Source organism: Olea europaea, chromosome 10 (genome assembly GCF_002742605.1).
Source record: "Olea europaea var. sylvestris chromosome 10, O_europaea_v1, whole genome shotgun sequence".
Classification (NCBI taxonomy): Eukaryota; Viridiplantae; Streptophyta; class Magnoliopsida; order Lamiales; family Oleaceae; genus Olea; species Olea europaea.
Window position 1 is genome coordinate 31,837,945 of NC_036246.1, and position 21,995 is coordinate 31,859,939.

At 31.6% G+C, this 21,995-nt stretch overlaps 1 protein-coding gene across 2 annotated transcripts; it reads right to left on the minus strand.

Annotated features, from left to right (window-relative positions):
- Positions 1-15,585: 15,585 nt before the first annotated feature.
- On the minus strand, positions 15,586-20,605 carry LOC111401857 (regulatory protein NPR3-like). 2 transcript variants are annotated; one of them, XM_023029800.1, is made up of 5 exons: positions 20,449-20,605; positions 19,458-20,335; positions 17,954-18,698; positions 17,184-17,381; positions 15,586-16,069 (listed from the first exon to the last, which is right to left on the minus strand). In XM_023029800.1, exons 2-5 carry the CDS (start codon positions 20,001-20,003, stop codon positions 15,819-15,821), a joined length of 1,740 nt encoding a protein of 579 aa, XP_022885568.1. In that variant the 5' UTR covers positions 20,004-20,335; positions 20,449-20,605; the 3' UTR covers positions 15,586-15,818. The 2 variants fall into 2 exon arrangements, with proteins under 2 accessions (XP_022885568.1, XP_022885567.1); XM_023029799.1 differs by having other exon boundaries at positions 19,458-20,605.
- Positions 20,606-21,995: the final 1,390 nt, after the last annotated feature.

Consider the following 21,995-nt stretch of genomic DNA (forward strand, 5'->3'; position numbering starts at 1 on the left):
TTAGAGTTTTGAAATAAACTTTTTTTCAAAATATTTTTAAAAAATTTATATATATATTTTTATATATATATATATATATATATATACATGAATGATTTATAATTTTTTAAAAATATTTTGAAAATAAGTTTAATCCAACACTCTAATTTATGTTATAGACTTGTTATGTATGGAAAGATTAATTTTAATTAAGATGAATTGAATATGTAATAAAATAATTTAAAAATATGTAATAATTAATAATAAATAATTTTAAAACTTTAATTTTGTCTTAGAAAAAATTATATAATTTTTAAGCATTGACCCACCAATCTAACCATTGGCCCACCGGATCGACTTGTAATCCAAGATCTAATGCTTCAACCGGGTTGATGTCCAGATTGAGTTTAACAACTATGGGTTGAGATGTTGAGGGGAGGGATGATTGGGAAAGAAGAACAGTACTTTTGCTTCATTTAAATAAAAAAAATATTTTATTATGAAAATTGTAAATATACCATTTTGTTCCTCATTTAGGTTTTCTATTTGAATTAAAATTGTAATTTCAATGTTGACTAACAGCATTATGGACCGAATTAATGATTTGGATCGCAGCTACGGTTAAGTATAAAGGTTTGGGAGTGTGGCCGCAAAAATGAAAGATTAGAATATAATCTGCATTAAAATGAAATGTTTGAAACCTCTGTTGTAAGTTTTCCTTTTATGACTGACATTTATTTGGGTATGGAAAACTTTTTATTTATATGATACGGACAGAAGTTCAAAATTCATATCCAATAAATTCTAATTATAATTCAAATTTCATCTTGTTGGGTTTTTGATACCCAATAAAAATTTGGGCTATGATATTAATGTGGGTTAATATTATTTTATAGGCATAGTTCAACAACCAAATCCATGAGTTACACCCGATCCAATTGTATTCCCTCTTGGATGGCTTGAATCTTGGCCCGTTTACTTTTTTAAAGGTCCAATTTAAAGCCTAACCCTGGAGTATATATATGGCTATAACCTTAGCCACTTTCTTTTGATGTTTTGTGAGGTTTTGTGTAAGAAAAAGGTAATCCCGTTTGCCCACTTTGTGTGTGAAAAAAGGCCTCTAGAAATGTTTAAAACGCTTGTTTAACATGTGCAATTGGTGGTTCCTTCATAATATACCTTTGTGGTATCTTCTCTTAGCCTTTGTAACCACAAATCATAATCTTTTCTTATCCCACGTGTGTAAGATTGAATAGCAACCGAGATGAATTAATTGGTTTTGGTTTGGAACCAATTGAATTGATTGTTGGTTGAGAAATGTACGTTGGATTGAGTTCAAAAATCACCAATTTGAAAATCTTTTAAAAGAGTTTCCGCAACACATCTTTGATGTTTATTTAATAGGAGAAAGAAAATGATAAAACAAGTCAGAGAAAATACCCTTTTAAAAGGTCTACGTATGGACGAATCTTCTCACCATGTCTATTGCATACTCAACCTTTCAAAAAGAGTCTACATAGACAGATCTTCTTACAATTTCTACGTTCATTCATTTATTTTTATTATACCCCCCGCCGACATGGTCTCAAACATATTGCATTACTCAAAGACTTTTGTAGTCATTGTCTATTTTTATATTATGTGGCAGCCTTTTTAATTCAATCCATGTTAATATTAGAGATGCTTTCTTACAACTTAATGTTGACACGTAGGTGTCTTTTCTTTTCCTTAAAAAAAAAAATATTAAATTGAAACCACATCTAATGGATGCGTAGGAAATATAAAAATTCGTTAAAGTGGAGCTTTGCTAGATTATTTTTCCCTTGCACATGAATTTCGTAGTGTCCATGTCAAATTGCATTCGATGAAATTTTTAAACATTGTTTATTTTTCTTAGGTAACAATTTTTTTTTATAGTGATCCACACAAAGGCATTGGAGATGCTCTTACAAAATTCAGGTCTATTATCCCCACTTGATTATCTCATTGTTATAATTTTAACATTTCAATAAAATCAGGATTTTTAAAGTGTAAAAATTTTAGTAACGGAATTTTCAAATTAAAAACATAGAATATGAAATCCCTTATTTTTTATTTTTATCTTGATAAGAGTTATAATGAGGTGTCAAAATTTTAATAGTGGGACAGCCAAATGAACGATTATGTCAGAATAGTAAATATGAACTTCCCTTTAACAATTGTACCTCCAATGAAATATATAAACAAAAAATTTATTTGACCAACTTTTAAAAAAGCTAAGCTATGCAAAATCAATCATATTTGTTGTACATTCTATTTTGACTGCTTTTTTAAATAATGTTATCGGACAATTTTAGAAAAAGTTGCCTTTCCAGTCAATAAAATTTTGCCAAAACATATTTTTTTTTCTATCAATCAGTAGTAAAAGATAAGAAAGATGCTACAGATCTGGGGTAGAAGACAGGGTAAAAAACAGGGGCGCTACATATCAATAAGCAATTGGACAGTTTGAATTTTTTTTTTTTAAAAGCACATCCAATTAAAAACATCTAAATCAACTTATTTTCTATCTTTAACCATGTCCAAGGAGTTTAATCGAAAATATAATGCACAAGTGGCAAAATCCATGCAAAATATGCTATCAAGAATTAATTCAGAAAATTTTGAATTCAAAATGTGATGTGTAAGTTGTATATGGGGTAGAGGAGGTAATTTATGTTAGAAATATATTACATGTACATTATTGTGTACGTTAACCACGACATATTTTCACTTAACATCAATCATAGTCTTTGATTTAAAACAACACCCTTTCGTATTATTAGCCAAATTTTGACATATAGTGTCATCCTTAATGTAAACAACAATATACATTTAGAATAGTTCGGATAAAAACAACACCAGACGTGCAAGTCTTATAATTCGTGGCTGTAAATTCGAGGTAATCAGTGGACTGTAACTCTAAAATGACATTTTTGTCCCTGTATCTATATAATATATTCCATCGCCTTCGAAGAATATGCTCTTGAAATTCACGTTATATCTTAATTAATCTAATTAGCGTTTTCCAATTTTTGAAGGTTAAAGCAACTCCCATCATAGTGAAAAATAAATTTAAATTATAATTAAGACTTTAACGTGGTCGAAAATTTCTCCAACAAAAAAATGTAAAGAAAATGCAAATTGCATTTTTTGATGGTAGAAAAGATGTAAATTTATATTATTTTAAATTCACAAGAGGCAAAAAGTAGATTTAGATCTTCTTATTGAAATAAAATTTAAATTTAGATATATCAAAATATAAATGAAAATGCACAAGTAATTTAGAAGAACTCATTTTTGCTTCACCGTTGGAGATGTTCTTATTTAGATTATTATGTTTTCAAATTAGTATTAAAGTGAAAAGAAAGTTGTACAAAGTGATTACTATTTGCTATTCTTCAATTTTTAATGATTTCTTTGATTAGTATTTCACCAAGGAAATATAGGAAAAACTCCAATAAACTCCCCTGTGTTTGATTGGGCAACAATTCCATGGAAAGTATTTTTTTTTCTATTTTCGACCTTTTGGCAGTGATTGATAACAAATAATTTTCATGGAATTCATTCTCTTGATTTTCTTGAAGAATAGAGTTTTCTTGGTTTTTAAGGAAAACAAATTCCTACCTATATGGTAGGAAATGGTTTTTTAGGTAGGTTGCAATTTTTTTTTTGTTGGCAATGGAAACAAATTTTAAGAATTATTGTAAAAAAAAAATATTTTTCTTTAATTGACAATTTCATGTAAAATAAAGTCAAACGAATAAAAAAATTAGATGATTTTTTGAATAATTTTTTTGACAATGGTAACAAATTTCATCCTCAATACCAGTAAAATCTACTACTTTAATTGACAATTTTCTTGTAAAATAAAGCCAAACGAACACAAAAATACTTTTATTTCAACATTCTCCATGTGAAAAATTATATCAATTAAACACTATAATTTACAATTCCCAGGAAAATAATTTATAGACAATTCAGTTCCCTGAAAATCGTTTTCTTTCCACCTAAATTACATTTTTGTAATCAAACGGATCCTTAAAGATTTAAAGTTCACTCGAAGGGAATTAAGCCCCTGTTTTGCCTTTATTTTAAAAAAATATAATAATTTAAATAGTGATTTTTTGAATAATATATGATTAAAAAGTAGAATTTTTTTTTTTTAAATTCTCATGCAAAATATTTTATTACATGAATTTGTAATAAAAAAAATGAGTACGAAAATTATGAAATTTTATTTTAAATGGAGACAAACAGTGAACTAAAGTTTTATCCTTACAAGTAAAATGATTACTCACTGAATTCAAGATTGAAAATAGATGATAAAGTTTGAGACATAATAAAGAAGTGGGTCCAGCCACCGAGCTTATCGGGGTGCTTTAGCTTTGACTGGACTGTCTTTTTCCATATATTGCCTCAATCTGCATCCAATCAAACACTGACTGCTTTTCATTCAAATTGTTTCTATAAAAAACTATAAAATTAAAAAATCGAAATATGGTGATTATGTTGAGTTTGATGATCATTATTTGAAAAAAATATATATATTTTTTACGTGAATAATATTTTATTGTAAATAAAATTATGTATGACTTCTTTGCATATTTGATTAAATTCTTGCCTCTTTAATTTATCTTTTGGGGAATTTATATAAATGTTACTAAAATTAAAAATGTATAAAAAAATTTCATTTGCACCAATTTCTTCCCAAAATATCATTTTTTTATGCAAAATGTCCACTTTACCCTTTATACACCTTTTTAGGAGTAATAAATGTTTGATTTGAATGTAATTAATAATGTGATATGATGATTTGTTTTATATATTTTAAACATTTAAGATATGATTATTATATTATATAATATGAATTTTTGTTAAAAAAATAGGTGAAAAGTTAAAAAAACACACAGAGATGTATGAACACAAACCGTACATTCTTCTTCATTCTATCATCAATAAGGAAAATTAATTAATCAATCTCAAAGGTGAGCTACTATAAATTGCTTATATTTTCATATCATAGTTTACTACTTTAGATATTTAATATAATATGGTTATATTTAATTGAACTTTTTGAATTTCTTATTCGTTAATGTGTTTTATTTTTGATATATTTTTCAAAGGGAAAAAATACCAACATCCTCTAAAAAAATGTAAAAGATTTCACACTTAAAAAAGCATTGAGTCATTCCTTATTTATTTGTGAGAAAATATTGTGATGTTGTAGTTGAGAATTGACTACCACTATTAATGTTTTCAATAATTTCTTCCAAAGAACTAAATATATGGTTTTCAAGCTCCCCCGAAATTTATGGCAGTTCAACTGTCAAGTAGTGTCTTCGAAACCGTTGAGTTAGCTATTTAAACTGTCGAACTCGACATTTACTCACTATCGTGATAGACAATTTAACTGTCAATTTCGATACTTGAAAACTGTTGAAACCTTTTATTTTCCTTTTTGTTATTATATGGATCTAAATATTCGAAAGCTCCAATTTGATGGTATTAAATGTCGACATATGTAACGTGCAAAATACTCACATTTGCAATCTTAATATTACAAGTATGAGTCATCATTTGAGATTCATTGTGTCTCATAGGGAAAAGTTTGTTCAACCTCTAATGTAATACAAGTTTCTTAAACAACCGCTCAATGTCATTGTTGGTTTTCCACGATAGGAAGTGCGAAGTTATGGCAAACATGATAAGTGTTATACTTATAGTTTTCAATAGCACCACTTTTCATATACCCAGCTATAAATTTTATATATAGATGCAAAGACATTTTCAAGAAATAAAATAGAATGATCCAACACTTCAAATAACATTCAAGTGACCCGAAATAATCATATAAAGACACAGTTAAACGAACTTATTTGTGCATGTTGACCAGAATATACCTAATTCAATCTTAGCACATTTCACAAACTCAAAAATTAAATTCAAACTCAATTTTCCCAAAAATGACTAAACCATTATTTACATGAAATAAAAAAGAAAAACATAATTTTAAGAAATAAATTCATAGATAACTTACATAAACCAAAATGTTAACATTTTTATAGCACTAAAAAAATAGACAACGAAAAAAATGAGACATATTGTACCAATTTCAAGACCAAAATTGTGAAAAATAAAAAAATAAATACCCTTAAATTTGAAAAATCAAAAGAGAAGAGAGCAACAAATGAAAAAAAAAAAGAATAAGAAAAAAGAAACCTCAAGAGATTAATCGTGATCTTCATTGACGGTGAACTGATTAATGGTCATTTGGCTTCAAGCCTGGACAAAAATGGAGGACTTTAGTGTCGTCGACGACTTTGAGTAAGAGGAAATTGAGCAGTTTAGATTTAGGGAATGAAAGAGAGAATGATAGGATTTTTACCTGTTAGGGATATATATATATATATATATATATATATATATATATATATATATATATATATAGTGAAGAGAAATTCCAGAATTTCAGATGAAGACGAAGATCCACAGAATGAAGGATACAATAATTCAGATAGTGGAATGTCATTTTCATCAATGACACGCCATAATCTTGATACTTGAGAAAGATCTTCAATTATACATAAAAAGACAAATTTGAAAGAAGAAAAGAAGAAAAGATTGAAGACTTTTTATCATTATACTGTAGACTTTTAGAAAAAAGTTTTATTATTGTTGTATTATTAGAAAAGATGTCGGGACTTTTTGAAAAAGGAAAGATTCCCATTTGAATTTTTAGACATTTGAGAGCCCTTTTTGTAAAGTTGGTGGAAATCTTGTAAAATAAAGATTCCCAACTGTAGACCTTTAGAATTTTTAGCAAAAAGACGTAGAAACTTTTGCCACTTGTTAGATTTTAGAATGGCCAGAAGTTTCTCGGTGAAACGTGTGCCTTTCTCAATGATAGATTAGACTTTTTGCTCCCAAGAATTTTTCTATTTAAGGAATGAGTTTCATTCGATTTAGGCATAAGTTTACAACCTATGTACTCTCTGCTATCTAAAAAACCTTGAAACCTCTCCTCCAGAATTATATATATATATTAGTGAAGTGAGCATTTGATGTGATGTTTTAAAGTTTTTTGTATTATTTTTTCATCTAATCAAATCAATTTTTAATGAAGGACATGTAAGATATTTGAATTAAAAACCCTGTTCCAAGAAATCATATATTCCACTAAGACATTTATTGACGAAGCAGAAGTCAAAGTTCGTCCACCTGGTTGAGCTTGATGGGTTGGAATTAGCTCCTATCAAATTAGCGCTATATGTTCGGATCCATGCGTTAAAGATTAATGTCATAAAATTGAATATTCATTTTTATATGGATTTAATGGCCATAAAATAGTCAAAATTGACATATCATATGTTCCCGCTCCCCTTTGAAGAGAAGGCAAGTTTTGGTGCTCTTTTTAAAGTATACTTCCTATTTTTTGGTGACTCAGCTATTTGAGTTTTGTCCAACTAATTATGAGGAGTAGTGGCCTTCACCCTTGGTTGATCACTAGATTAAATTCGGATGCGGTCACAATTTATACACACTTGAACCAAATATTCGGAATGCGTTTTGCCTCCCTGTGGACCTCCCTTTACAACATGTGAACAAAATCCCTAGATGGACAATAAAAAACATAATAATTTTGCCTTCATATGATATTTGTTTTCTAACATAAATGTTGCCTTTTAGTTGCCGTGAAAATTCGAACCTCCAATGCTCTGTACATAATCCTCCTTCTTTACTATTGCGCCATGCCCGTGAAGCTTAACGTCTTCTTTTTCTTGTTAGGAAGAACCACGTGGAGACGGGGGTCTCAAAATCTGGCAATAAAGTCAGAAACAAATTCATTCATGCATTCAACACTTTTGTAAGAATTACCAACAAATGAAAATCCCAAAGCAAAGGCCTCAAAGGATATGAAATTTAACTTGGACTCATATTAATCGGGTGATACAAAATACTTTTAATATGCGAATTCACGTGTGTGAAAAAACATGCACTCAAATTGAGCATATCATATTTGGGCTCTTATACATGCGGGTTAGTAGATTCAATGAGTTAGTGTCATTTATGTCATTTTTCCTTTCGTAACTAGAGGACATTGTGGTACGGCCCTCGAGGATGCCAATGGGTTCAATTTTCTTGGATACCACATTTACATTTGTACTGATTGTGGGCTAGTGGGCTTTCGAGATGCTTAGGAATGTGGGCTAATTGGCATTTCAAATCCAGGTTAGATAGGTCCTAACTGAACACGTATAAAAGTTCAGATACTAAAACATAATTTATAAGCTATAGTCTCGATCTCGGTTGCACACAAATAAAAAATGGGATCAAAATATTGAACAACAAATTTCATGTAATAGTGCTTAATAGATCAAAAAGCAAACAAAAAACTATTAATTGGAATTGAAACGAATGGCCAAATGAGTTTGATTTTGATCCAGTTCGGAAAACATATCCACCCCTCGTATTACCATATTACCCTTATGTTGGTCCCATATTATTTACCACCTAGTGACTCAACTGATTTAAATGAAAAATACTCAAAGTAAATTGCAAGAAAAATAAGAGCACGGCATAATTTTTGGCCTAAGGCTTGCAGGTTCAACGACTGCTTCAAATGTTTATTCCCTCGTTTAGCATCCATTAGGATTTTGTTTGAATCCACTAGCATAGCCTCAAAATAGGGAAGATTTCAAGTACAAGAAGAACACCAAAAGTTCAGTCTCTGGCACACCAAGAACTCTTCAAAAATTACAGTACAAAGTCACGAAGAGATAGACTATTTCACTCTCTGTCACATCAGATGATTTCTTCATCCAGAAGATGAAGAGTACAAGAGAGAAGTAGCTTGGGTTGAACGGCCATCTGAAACCTTAAAGTCACACTCTTCAATTTATAAGAGAGAGATCCAAATTATAATCCAGTAGTGTTCCATTAGCTAGGTGTCTGTAATCATGTAGAAGTGGCCTTTGATAAGTAAAGGCACGTTTCACGAAAAAACGCTTTTAACAATTCTAGACCTTTCAAAATATTAGATCGATAATTGGGCCAAGTCATAATATGAGCCGGTATCTTAATGGATCAAAACTTAGGCTCTCAAAGTTTTAGGAACCCAACTCTACAATTTCCTCCTTGCTGCAACTTTGGACCATGACTAAGTGGATTCAAGTATAAAATAGCTACCCCCACTTGCTGTTATTACCCTTGTTAAAAGACAAAGTGTTATTAAACATCAAGATTTAACAATCTCAAAGAATCAATGAATTTACTCAGAGGTATTACCTTTGTTCCTGCATCAACATGATTTATTTTGGTAGGGATTTTGATCAACTTTATATCACCTCTTCTATTATATCTCTAATGAAATGAAACTTAATATCTATATGTTTAGTTCTATTATGAAAAATTGAATTTCTATTTAAGAAAATGACACTCTGATTATCAGAACATGGCACCACGTGATTTTCTGCAAGTTTTCATTTAGCAAGCCTTTCAACCAAAGGCCTTCTTTTATTACCTCAGGAGCAACAATATATTTAGCCTCAGTTGAAGATAAGGCTATCAGTTTCTTAAGTGTTATTTATCACATAGCTGCAAGCCATTTGGAAGATTCCATAGAGCCAATAGCCTCTTCATATGATTCGGGTTCTTTACTAAGAGGATCAGATTCCAACTATGCAAATACATAATTTGCATATTGATACCTAGATGGAGGCCTTATTTGTCTTCTCTATCTGTCCATAGTTAGCTAGTAATCCTGCAGATCATTTGCAGGATCTAGGGCCTTGAGTCTCATCCAGATCTTCATCATCTGTGAATGGTTGAGGCTCAGTCTGAAGTGGCTCCACCTCAATCTGAGCCTGTTTAGAAGCATTTTAATTTTTGAAATCAATTTCAATGATAACAAAATCATTATCTTTGATTTCTTCTACAGTTTTGTCACCAAGACACGGGAATATTTCTTCATTAAAAAGTACAAATTTGCTTATTATCACCTTAAATCCTCTAACTTCTTTTATCCAAATCATATAACCTTTAATTCCTTCCTCATAACCTAAGGAAACACATTTCAAGGATCTGGGATCAAACTTAGAGTCAATTTGATGGGCACAGGCTGCATAGGTTCTAAGGTGAAAATAATCAGGAATAGAACCTAACCAAACTTTTTTTAGGGATTTTGTTATCTAGGGAGTTGGAGGGACATTTGTTTATCAAATAGCAAGTAGTCTTTACTGTCTCTCCCCAAAAGATTTTTAGCAGGCCTGAACTGATCAGCATGCATCTAGTTCTTTTAAGAATTGTTCTGTTCATTCTTTCAGCAACTCCATTATGCCGAGAGGTGTAAGTCACAGTTCTGTGCCTAAGTATGCCATGATTACTGCAGTATTGATCAAATTCAGTATTAAAGAATTCTAGCCTATTGTCAGTTCTCAGTGTTTTAATCTTCTCGTTTGTCTGATTTTCTATCAAATTTCTCTAGTCTTTAAAGACCATAAATATATTAGGTTTTGATTTTAATAAGAAAATCCAGACCTTCCTAGAATAATCATCAATGGTAAGGAGATAATATTTATATCCAAATACTGTAGGTGTAAGACTAGGACCACGCAGGTCACTTTGAATGTATTCAAGTATATTTTGTGAATTATGTATCCAAATCCTAAGGAATAGTCTATTTTGTTTCCCCATAACACAATGTTCACAAAAGGTTAACTTTTGAAAATTATCTTTTCCAACAAGTCTTTCCTTTTAAAGGAATTTTAGACCTTTTTCACTAAGGTAGCCTAATCTTTTGTCACAACTTTGATTTATCAGATTCTATCATTAAGGTTATAGAAGTGTTGGGAAAAACAGATTGAGAATTTATGATATAGATTCCATTAATCTTCAATAAGTTCCTGATTATATTTGCAAAATCATTCTTAATTTCAATATGATACTCTTCATCATCTAAGGCCCGTAAGGAAATGAGAGTTCTTCTAAGAAATGGAACATACTAGTATGATTCAGCCTCAACAGTTGAGTGTTTTTTAATTTCAAAACAATATTGCCAATTCCCTTTACTTGGCTAGAATCATTGTTCCCTAGTTTTACAAAACCATCACTAAGATTGGAGAAATCAGAAACCAACTAATATTGAAGCTAATATGAAAGGAGTAGCTTGAACCAAGAACCCAATCTTTATCAGATCTTTCTATTGAAGAGACATAAGCTACTCTAATATCAACACTTTCTTCTTTGTCAAAAGCAACAATGGCAGAAGTGCCATTATCATGATTGGACCAACTCCCTAGGCTATTGGTTTTCTTAAAGCAATCTTTTATAAGATGTCCAAATTTACCACAGTAATAGCACTTCATGTTCTTAGCCTTTCCTTTGCTATTACCCCATTTATTTTTAGTGAAGTTCTTATCTCCACTGCAATTGGCTTGACTAAAATTACTCAACCCTTTAGTTTGGTATTTAGAATTTGATGATGATTTCTCAACATGAAGGACTTATTTATGTTCAGATTTAAGTTCTAAAACTCTGTTCCTTAGAGAATTATGGATAATTTCAACGGTTCGATCACTTCTACCATATTCTATAATGCATTTCTAATATCCCTTATTCCGTGATTCGTTCAATGGTATGTATGCCAAAAGTACATGATTATAATGTTCGCACTCAGCAAACAATGGTCAACACATTCAAAACATGCCTGCAAGTTTACACGCAAAGTATAAACACAGTATGAGTATCAATATACAAAAAAAGAAAAAAGAAAAAAAAAGAACAAGTTATAATAGTTCAACAAATATATGATTATTAACCCAAATCTCATATATCACAACACACACCAAGTACGTGGATGTGACATCAAAATAAGAGAAAAAAATCTTATTGGATTTCCTTAAATTGAACCCTAATTATCTCGGATTTTAGGGTTCTCACAGGGATTTCCAGAAAATCTCTAATTTTAAACTTGAAAATAAAATAGATTTTCTACAAGGAATACAGAGAAGGGTTAGAATAATCATTACCAAAACTACAAGTATGCAAGAGGTACTAAAAAATACCAAGAATCGACTCAAGATTACGATTGAAGAAACTTTTCACACACACTATAAAACAATAGCAGCTCTATTTGGCGTTCATTGTAAACTAGAAGAGTCAAACAAAGATAGATCGTAAGAAAATAATTTCGAGTTTGACAAAAAATTTCATGCTCTGATACCACTGTTGGTCCCCGATTAGTTACCACTTTGTGACTCAAATGATTTAAATGAAAAATACTCAAAGTATCGGCCCAAGGCACCTTGAAGTTCAGCGACCGCTTCAAATGCTTAATCCCCCTTTGAGCATTTGTTAGGATTTTGCTCGAGTCCCCTAGCACAGCCTCAAAATAGGCAAGATTTCAATTACAGTACAAACTCACGAAGAGATAGACTATTTTACTCTCTCACACATCAAATGATTTCAATAAGAAATTACAAAGAGTTCATCCAGAAGATGAAGAGTGCGAGAGAGAAGCATCTAGGATTGAACGACCATTTGATGGCCTAAAGTCACACTCTTCAATTTATAAATAGAGAAATCCAAGATTATAATCCAACAGTGTTCCATTAGTCAGGTGTCTGTAATCAAGCAAAAGTGGCATTTGATAAGTAAAGGCGTGTTTCACAAAAAAAAAATAAAAATAAAAATAAAAATAAAAATTGGACCATTCAACATATTGAATCAATAATTGGGCCAAGTCATAATCTGACCCGGTATCTTAATGGATCAAAACTTGGGCCTCAAAGTTGTAGGAACCCAAATCTACACCTTAGTCATTGTACCCTTGGAAGATTGCATTGCAGATTAGATTCCAAAAGTATGGATAAAACTGAGGAGTAGGGGGGCGTTGATGGGCCAAATTGGACCGTCAAACCCTTGAGAGTTAGTAAAAGAAACTCCTAGCTGGCACCATGAAAAGCTGAAAAACCACAGTGACGTGGCGTTCATGTTTTAAATGGTCAAATTGAAACCTATGATGTAGAAAATATTTTTTTTAAAATAAATGAATATGATGATACCAATTAGGATGTTGTCAACCATGTTTGTACATATAGTGTGATTAATTTTAAATGATGGATGGAACAAAGCAGTCATTTTCTCCCAAGCGTAGCTTAATTCCCAGTTAGTGCATGTTTTAAGGTTTAAATTTATAATTTCAAAGCAAATCGATTGATTAGAGCACTGGCATTGGTGATCAAATCTTCTTCTTGAATACAACTTAGTAAGCGACTATTGACAAAACTTTTTAAGATTATAAGTTGGTGGGAACATGAAATGTACGATTAAAAGTGGATAAAATGAATTTTATCAGCTTATAATTGAAAAAAAGATTCGTTAAACCGGAGTTAAATAACTGCAAGAAAATCTAGTGCATGCTTTTTCATTTTTTTCTTGGACTTTAATTGCATATTTTAGTTCAAACCTAAATTGAAGTAATTAATTAAGAATGTTTGTTGCTCACAGCACTGTAACTCAAGTTATATATGAGTTAACAACATGAAGCATTGCTGTAATCGGGGGCGGACATAGAAAATTTTGGCCAGGGGGCATAATCAAACTCTGTGCAAATTGAATGTTTTGTTATAGATTTTTGAATGATTTATACTTGGTCCGAGAAATTGCATATTTATATTTAAAAAAATATTTTTTCATTAATATTTTGCTCATAATTTTTATCTATTTGATTTTGAACAATCATTTTATTAATATTTTGCTTATCACAAGAAAATTCATATTGACGTTTAAAAAATTTATAGTTTATTTAATATTTTAATACAAACAATCAATTCAAGTGATCGAAAGGAAAATGATATAATCAATATTCAATTAAATAAATACAATTAATTAAATATAAGTTAAATTGGATACAATCAGTTCAGATACATTCTATGTAACAAATAGGATAGCAAAAAAAATACAAATAGGTTCTAATTAATTGAAAATTTGATTGAAAATTGAAAATTTATAGTAGACGTGATAATTTGTATAAAAATTATAAACAAATTTTAAAAAATTAGAAGAATTTAGGTTTTGATAAAAGGTATGAGGGATTCAAATTTATTGTGATTTTGTCCATATTTAGTGGGGGTTTAAAATCAAATTTTTAGTAAATTTTTATAAAAGTTAAGGATTCTAGAAAATATGTTATTAAAATTAATTACTAACTTTGATTTATATTTCAATTGATACCAAACAGGACTTATTGAAAAAAAAAGGTAATCTCAAAATTTGGGGGGTCACTTGACCCTACAGGACCCCCTTGGGTCCGCCCCTGTTTTTGTGCACGGTGCATAAATTTTTACTTGCATGACAATTCAGGTCATTTTCCAATTGCTTCAACTGAAAAGCATTGTGCACTAGCCATGCAGAGTTTTCTACGGTGGAAACTGTGGATATAATATCTTTTATATTGTAAAATCTGTAATCTTGTTTTCTTTGCCAACCTACTAGCCCTGATTTCATTTTTGAATTTAAATTTCTACATTTTGGGGAGTGAGAATCGATATGGTTCACTTCTTGCAGTTTTTAGGTGAGTTGGTTCAACATACTCATTTCTAAATTTTCCACTTGCCATGCATTTGTGGAAAAATATTTAAATTCCTCACCCGCAGTTAGGGTAAATTAAATGTGAGTTCATGTATAATAGTTTAAGCTCGTTCAAGAAATTGTATAACTTAGGTTTGGATACGACTCAGTATTCAGACTCACCATCCAAGAGAAGGAGAAGAAGATGAGGAGGAGGAGGAGAAGGAAGCAGTGGTGGCTGCTTACATGAAGTTGGATCAGCAATCTCACAGAGTGCATTCATAATAGCAGAAGCCATTAAATCAAGTGAAGAAAGAGAAGAAAGAAGGCACAGAGAAGTTCTGAGTTTGCATCAAAGAAGACTGCAAACTGAGGAGTCTACGGCTGAGATCAATAGACAAAGCATCAACGGTCTGGTTGAAGCCATCAACAAACTCGCCAATACTATCCATTATGTGGCTTCTCACAAATTTAATTGATTAATTTCATAGCTTAGGTAGATATATAGAGATTGTTTGTATAGATTTTGATTATCATATCATCTGATGTTCCTTTATACAAGATTGAATCAATGCAATATGATTAAGTTTCTATTGTTAAACCGATTGTCTATTATATTGATCACAACTATAAAATAACTAACAATGTGGTGATACTTATATATACCTTCGCTTATTTTATAAAGATAAACTGATTGTCTGTTCTTAATCGAACAATTTACTAGACATCTCTAAACAAGATAATGCAAGTAAAGTTATGGTGTGCAGTTTAGGATTTGAAAAAATGATTTTATCAATCTGCTATGCCATGAGATGTTAATAGCATACTTGTTTGTCTAAAACTATTTTTGATTCAATGAAAAATTGAAGTCTTAAGTAAGCTTATTTAACTTAATATTCACTTCATTATGGGAAGGAGAGTGAATTGTCAATGCCTTAGCGTGGGTTTCAGACCAAGTCCCCCGGATTGACAATGGAAACCAATGGAAGGTAAATTCATTTTAATAATAAAGAGTAATTACCTCGATCCGACAAACAATATAACATTTCCTTAAAGATCTCTTGCACCAGTTTTAACACCACAAGTTTAGTATAGATTCACGCTTGCACCTATCTTATACTAGGAAAACAGTTTATTCCCTCCAAAATTTTACACAAACATCCACTTCGAGTTTGTTAAAGACTCTATCTTCAATCCAAAAGAGTATAATTTGTCAAGATTATTTCAGATGCATAAATCATAATGCATCTTTACAATTTCCTTGCTTTGTAATTTACGCCCTGTTTGGTGGAAGATGAAGATAATCTGGAGCCGTGAAGCTCGGATTTGTCCTTGTTGAATGCCCTTTGAACTTCATCTCTGAGTTGAATAAAGCGTGTCCGCTTTATTCTCTGCTCCTCCGGAGTACCCTTCTCTAGATAGAATAGATCGGGCAAGTCATCCTCCATAAACCTATCCAGCACTTGAGAGCAATGAGGGAAATACCAACGACCCAACTCAACTGCCATCATGTCAAGCATAGGAAGTTTAACAACATTTTTACCCAGTAATTGGGGAAAAAGAATTCTTGAACATAGATCAGAGCTATCTGTTAGAAGATTTAGTAATGCTTCTTTATTCTATCAAGAACTTCCAGTGATAATGTTTTATATTACTTCCTCAGAAAAACTTCCCAACCAGTGCGAAGCAATGACTCCAATTTAGTGGGAGCAAAAGTTTAAATATGAATGTATAATTTTTTAATTTTAAAAATGAAATAATATAATAACACTAGCAATCTTACTAATTTTTTGAATCTCTTCATAACATTTTATGTATCAAACAGAGCAAATTCACTTCAATTTAGACGACTAAAATAGATTTAAACGGTTCTGATCAATTGTGCTACTTATAATGAAAATTTTAGCACGTTTGGCTACTGTGTATTAATTTTTTATAATTGATCAAACCTCATTTAAACCATTTATAAACAACTCCCAAACATGCTTTTAAATTGCTAAAGGCAATAAATTCAGAAACAATGGTGCAATTTTCATACTTTTTACCCCCTCAAACCTTCTCCCTTTCTTCCACTGGTTAAAGACATTTTCCAGCGGTCAATTTTGCAAATTAAAATAAATGTAAAATACAGTTTCCCCCCCTCACTGGCGCCCACTCCCTCCTCCACTGCTCCTAATGCAGCAAAATCTTTCAAAGTATGGTTAGGATTCTTGCAAGAAATACTATATTAGATGAAATAGAAAACAGGCTTTGCAAGTTACATACAAGAGTGGAAGAACATAGGCAGACCATCAAGAGCATGATGAGGAGAAAACCAATTATTGCAAGTTTACCTTAGAAGAATTGAGGGAGACTATCAAGAGGATGAATATGAGAAAAACAATAGGTCTTGATGGAATCCCAATCGAAGTACGGAACACTTGGGTGATGCTATATTTTATGGTTATTTAAAACAATAAACATATGAATGAAGAATGGAGAAAGTTTGTTGAAATTCTTATTTACGAGCCATTCTATTTAATTAGACCAAAGCAATGGGAGGTCACCAACATTTTGCAAGTTGAGATGAAAATGTGAAATTTGACGAGTTGGAAAAATCTAAAAGTTTGCTATACCTGTTCTTGAGAGGGTTTCCATTTTTGCGAGGAACCTTTTGTTCTGCATGTGGGGTGTCTCATTCAGATCAACCTCCCTCAAGTTCCCACTCGAACCTTTTAATGATAGAAGGCCAGCTAACTCAGAAGTTGTCTCAGCATGTGCAATTTCCATAGCTAGCTTAGCTTCAGTGGGGAAAAACATTCGTGCAAATGCTACTGCAAATAAAAAAATATACTGGTGCATGAATCATCATGGATCTAATATGTTCATAAACTTTTTAGCTAATTCCTTCGGGAGGTTTTGGACTACTGGTCCCATGACCACAATAGTGAAGAATGATTTTCTCAAGTCCAAAGTATTGATTTTACCGACATAATTACCAAATTTAATAGTTTTCTTTGCACATCAGAATTACTCATAAATAGCTTCTATGCATTGCTTTGAGTCTGATATTCATTTACAGTATAAAAAGTAGTCGAGCATCTCATATTATTTTCAGTATTTAGGTCGAGGGCCTCCCCTGCTTAGCACACTCAACAGACATGAACCTCAAAAACTTTTAACTTTTCATGATATCCAATTCTTAGGCAACTCTTAACATCAAACCGAAGGCTATAAAATATTGAACTAGAATGTCAATACCTTGCACCTTTTTTCAGTCTTTAAATATTGCAAGTTTATTCAGTAATGTAAATGAAGGTTTATCATTTATGAAAATAAGAGCATGGACTGATTAAGAAAATAGAAGTGACTACACAGTTCAACGATATCAGATTAAGGAAGTTACCTCTGTCTTCTAGGTAGAGCAGTTTCATATGCAGATCATCAGCCATTGTCAGGGAAGACATCAACACATCTCCAGCCATTGGATTCCTGTGCATCTCTCTCTCCAAAACATCAATGCATATCCTGTCTTTGTTTGCTTCCTGCCCCTGCTCCGTCTTTGCCTGATAATCTTTCGGCCTCGTCAATCTCCTACAAATGCTAACTGCACTTTGTCCTTCCATTGTCATTTCTGATGCAATTGCTCCCTTAGTCAAAAGAGAAACTATAATTGATAGCTCCTTGCGCATAGCAGCAATGTGAAGCACAGTGTAACCCCGCCTATTCCGAAGGTTGACATCAGCCAAACCTAGACTAAGAACCTCAGATACTATCTTAGGATCACAATATGCAACAGCATAGTGGAGAGCGTAGGCTTCGTCTAAGGTTATATCAGATTCAGTTAGGAGAAGCCTGACAAGTTCAACATCATCCGAGTCCAATGCCTTGTGTATTCTCTTAATTCTCTTCTCGTGCAAGGGATCAACGGTTACCTCATTTTCAGCCCCAGAATTAAGGCGGAACAATCTAATATCCTCTGCAATGTTGTATGGAAGCTCAGTTTCAATAGCAACGGACTCAAGGTCTGATCGTGCCACTCTATGGACACACTGTGTTAGAAGTTGAGGTAATTGACAATGATAGGCTACCATCAGTATTGGGATAACATCTTCTACAATAGCCTTGCTGACCAAGTTCAGAAGTCGACGCTGCAATTCAACATTGATATATTATTCCTGGTTGTGAACAAAGGCAATTTTGCAGGAAAATAGTCAAGGAAAAGATGCACTTACACAACATGCTTAAGTTAGAAATTTAAAGACAAAAAGAGGTTAAGCTTTTACACCATTACAGACTTCTTTTCATGATAAGATCTCATAAAAAAACAGAAACGATCACCTGATTTGTTGTTTGTGTCATAAATAAGGTTTTCCTCAAACAGTTTCCAGATGAAAGAGTTGGTCCTCAAATCATAGCCCCTTGCCAAAATGCAGTGTACATAATACACTTAAAAACACTCTCTTTAATTGTTTAATCTACCAGTATCAATCTATAATGTCTTTGCTATTATTATTACTATTAGCAACGTAAATGTTAACTCCAGCCCACTGACTCGTTCATTGTCCACAAAATGCATTGATTTGAATGTACAATCGCAGCCACTTATATTGTTAATTTGTCCACAAATCCATTCCCACGCTAATGCCGCGTTTGGCTTTTGGGTGGCTCTGAATGCACATTTAGTCTAGCCCTTGCATCATTGCTTCATTTAGAAACCAGAGAATTTTTCACTTCAAAGCAACAATGACTTGAAAATAGCTGAATAATCATTATCTGAGTAAGTTACTATAGAAACATGATTACAAATATACACTTCATAATCTAGAAATGAAGGGCACGAAAGAATTTATGAACAGACTTTCACATGAAAATGCTAAGTGGTAATCAACTAGAAACTGATAGTTTACCTGAAAAAGTGAGACCAGTTCCGAAACTTGAAAAATAGTGGACGCATACATCAATTCCACAGAAAAGTTGATGGCAGGTCTGCAGGCATCATGGGCGCAAATGCTATCAACGCACGTTGACACTGCTGGTGGAGATGACCTTAGCTTTCCTGTGTATAAGTAGCTCAAGAAAATAAGAAAAGCCTCATATCCAACCTGGCCATAAGGCAACAGGTCTGTCATAAAGTACTTCGGTCTGCTTTCCTTCCCAATGGATCCCTTGTCTTTTCCAAAACGATCACAAAAAATTTTACTCCTAGCAGCTAATATACATCGGTGAACACCAACACTAGTGCCTTCAACTACAATATCCGCATCACTGAAATCACTATTGGAATCACATAAAAGTTGCTCCAGATTACTGCTTAGCTTACTTAAGCTGATGATATCGAGATTGAGCCCCATCTCAGAGCCTCCAAGGGCATCTTTATTATTAATAGAGCCATTAGAGACATGAGAAGATGACGTGAAACTGATCGATGAGGACAGTTCAGCTGGACTCGCCATTAATACAATATAAGCATCAAAACCCTATCTCTGAGGGCCAAATTCATTCATATATATCCCTCTAATAAAATCAAAATCCAAATATATCAAACCCCAATTATACGACCCATAAGGATTAAGCACGAGGGCATGACCATATAGATACTGTCATTTAAAATTAGCAAAATTCACATAAGCTCAGGTAGACTGCAGATTTGAAGGAACACAAATTACTCCCCTTATATCCAATTGTTAATCTCAAAATTTTCATCAACCCATGATATATTCCAGATGACTATCTCAATAGGCACGACAAAGAAATAAGCAAACAACCATCTGAACAAGAACAGAAACTGCAAAAGAAGAGGAAAACCAGCGGAATCCCCGAATAAGATGATGGGCAATATAATCCAATGAATTAACTAAAGTTTAATTTGAAAGAGAATGAAATGAATAGAGAATTTACAGCAACAGAGAAATTAATCAAGCATCGAGGTAGATCCAAAGAAAAGACATAAAAAAAGCAGAAGCTTAGAATTCACCAAACGTAGGAATCAAGCAGGTCCACACGGCAAGATCAAAATAGTCGATGATGAGTAAAATGATAATGGATTGCCTTTATTTTTCTTTTGCGGGTTATTTTAGTTGTTGGGAGTATAATTATTTTTTTAATATATTATTAATTAATCAACCTTATTATCAATAAACATGAATTGCTCCTCTATATATATATATATATATATATATATATATATAGTATTGCGCATCACTGGATCTAATTCAAGACCCAATTGCATTATGAAGCCATAAAAATAAGCATTATCAAATCTTTTTTAATTTTTTTTCCTATTTGAATAACCAGACATGACTGGAGACACTTATTATTGAAAATAAAAGAAAAATAATATAAAGAGAGCCTAATCCAACCATTACTTGCACGGTTCGATGAGTAAAATTTTGATATCATCTCTTAAAGAATTTCTTGATTTCGATCCGGATCAGTGAATTCAGTTAATAATCTCACAAAATAAATAAATTTATGATTAATTAATAATGAATATTAAAGATACTTACTTGACAAATTCTATTTTTTCAATTTAAAATTTTGTGGAATAACGTATCTAATGTTACTCTTTTATCTACCAAATTGAACCCAACCTCATTTTTAATTTTTGCAGTGCATATGTCGTGTATGATATTTCCATTTTACTTAAAAGTAATAATTTATAAGTCATCGTGATTTTTTTTTTACTTATTTTAAAGAAACATATGGTAAAATACAACTATTAATTATATATATATATATATATATTTGTCGATTTTCACATTATTATTTTATAAAATATTGTAACGTTTGTTTTGAATTTTGAAATTGTGGGTTTGAGCAAAAGGAAAATGAAATTGTGGGGCCCAAAGATTTTGTCGGTAGTTGATTTGGTCAAGGAGAGGGGAAGGAAGCATAATACATGCGTTAGTTAGAGGGAAAACCCTTAAAGTGCTGAAGTCGTTCATATGACGTTACGAATGATGTCAGTCTCCCTTGTTGTCTTCTGCTCACGTTTTCCATGCCGTCACCTTAAATTTTCTTTCATTTATTTGCTTTTATATTATTTTATTAATAATTATTAATAGTAATGCAGCCACTTTTCAATCCTTGCAAAGTATGATAAGCTATTATTTCAAAACTCTTCTCATATACTTATTTATAATCACATATTTATTCAATAAAATATTTTACAAATAAATTAAAAAAATTTCTTTACCTTTCAATCACATATTCTTCTAAAAATATCTATTTAAAACTTTGTTTTTTCAAAATAATGGTTGTTAAACATGATTTAAGATATCGCAATTTACTTTACTGCAAAATGCAACAGACTAGATGAAATGAAAGCGTTCGAATATTTTTGAAAAAATGATGTTTTGAATAGTGATATTTTAGAGAATGCGTGATGAAAAAGTAAGGATTTTTTTTTTTGAAATTATGTGTAAAATATTTTATTGTGTGAATGT

Coding starts and splice junctions, on each gene's coding strand:
- LOC111401857 (XM_023029800.1), bottom strand. CDS start 20,003: ATGGCGAGTCCAGCTGAACTGTCCTCATCGATCAGTTTCACGTCATCT. Junction 17,382..17,953: donor GCTCTACCTAGAAGACAGAG/GTAACTTCCTTA, acceptor TTTTATTTGCAG/TAGCATTTGCACGAATGTTT. Junction 16,070..17,183: donor GGAAACCCTCTCAAGAACAG/GTATAGCAAACT, acceptor ACATGATGGCAG/TTGAGTTGGGTCGTTGGTAT.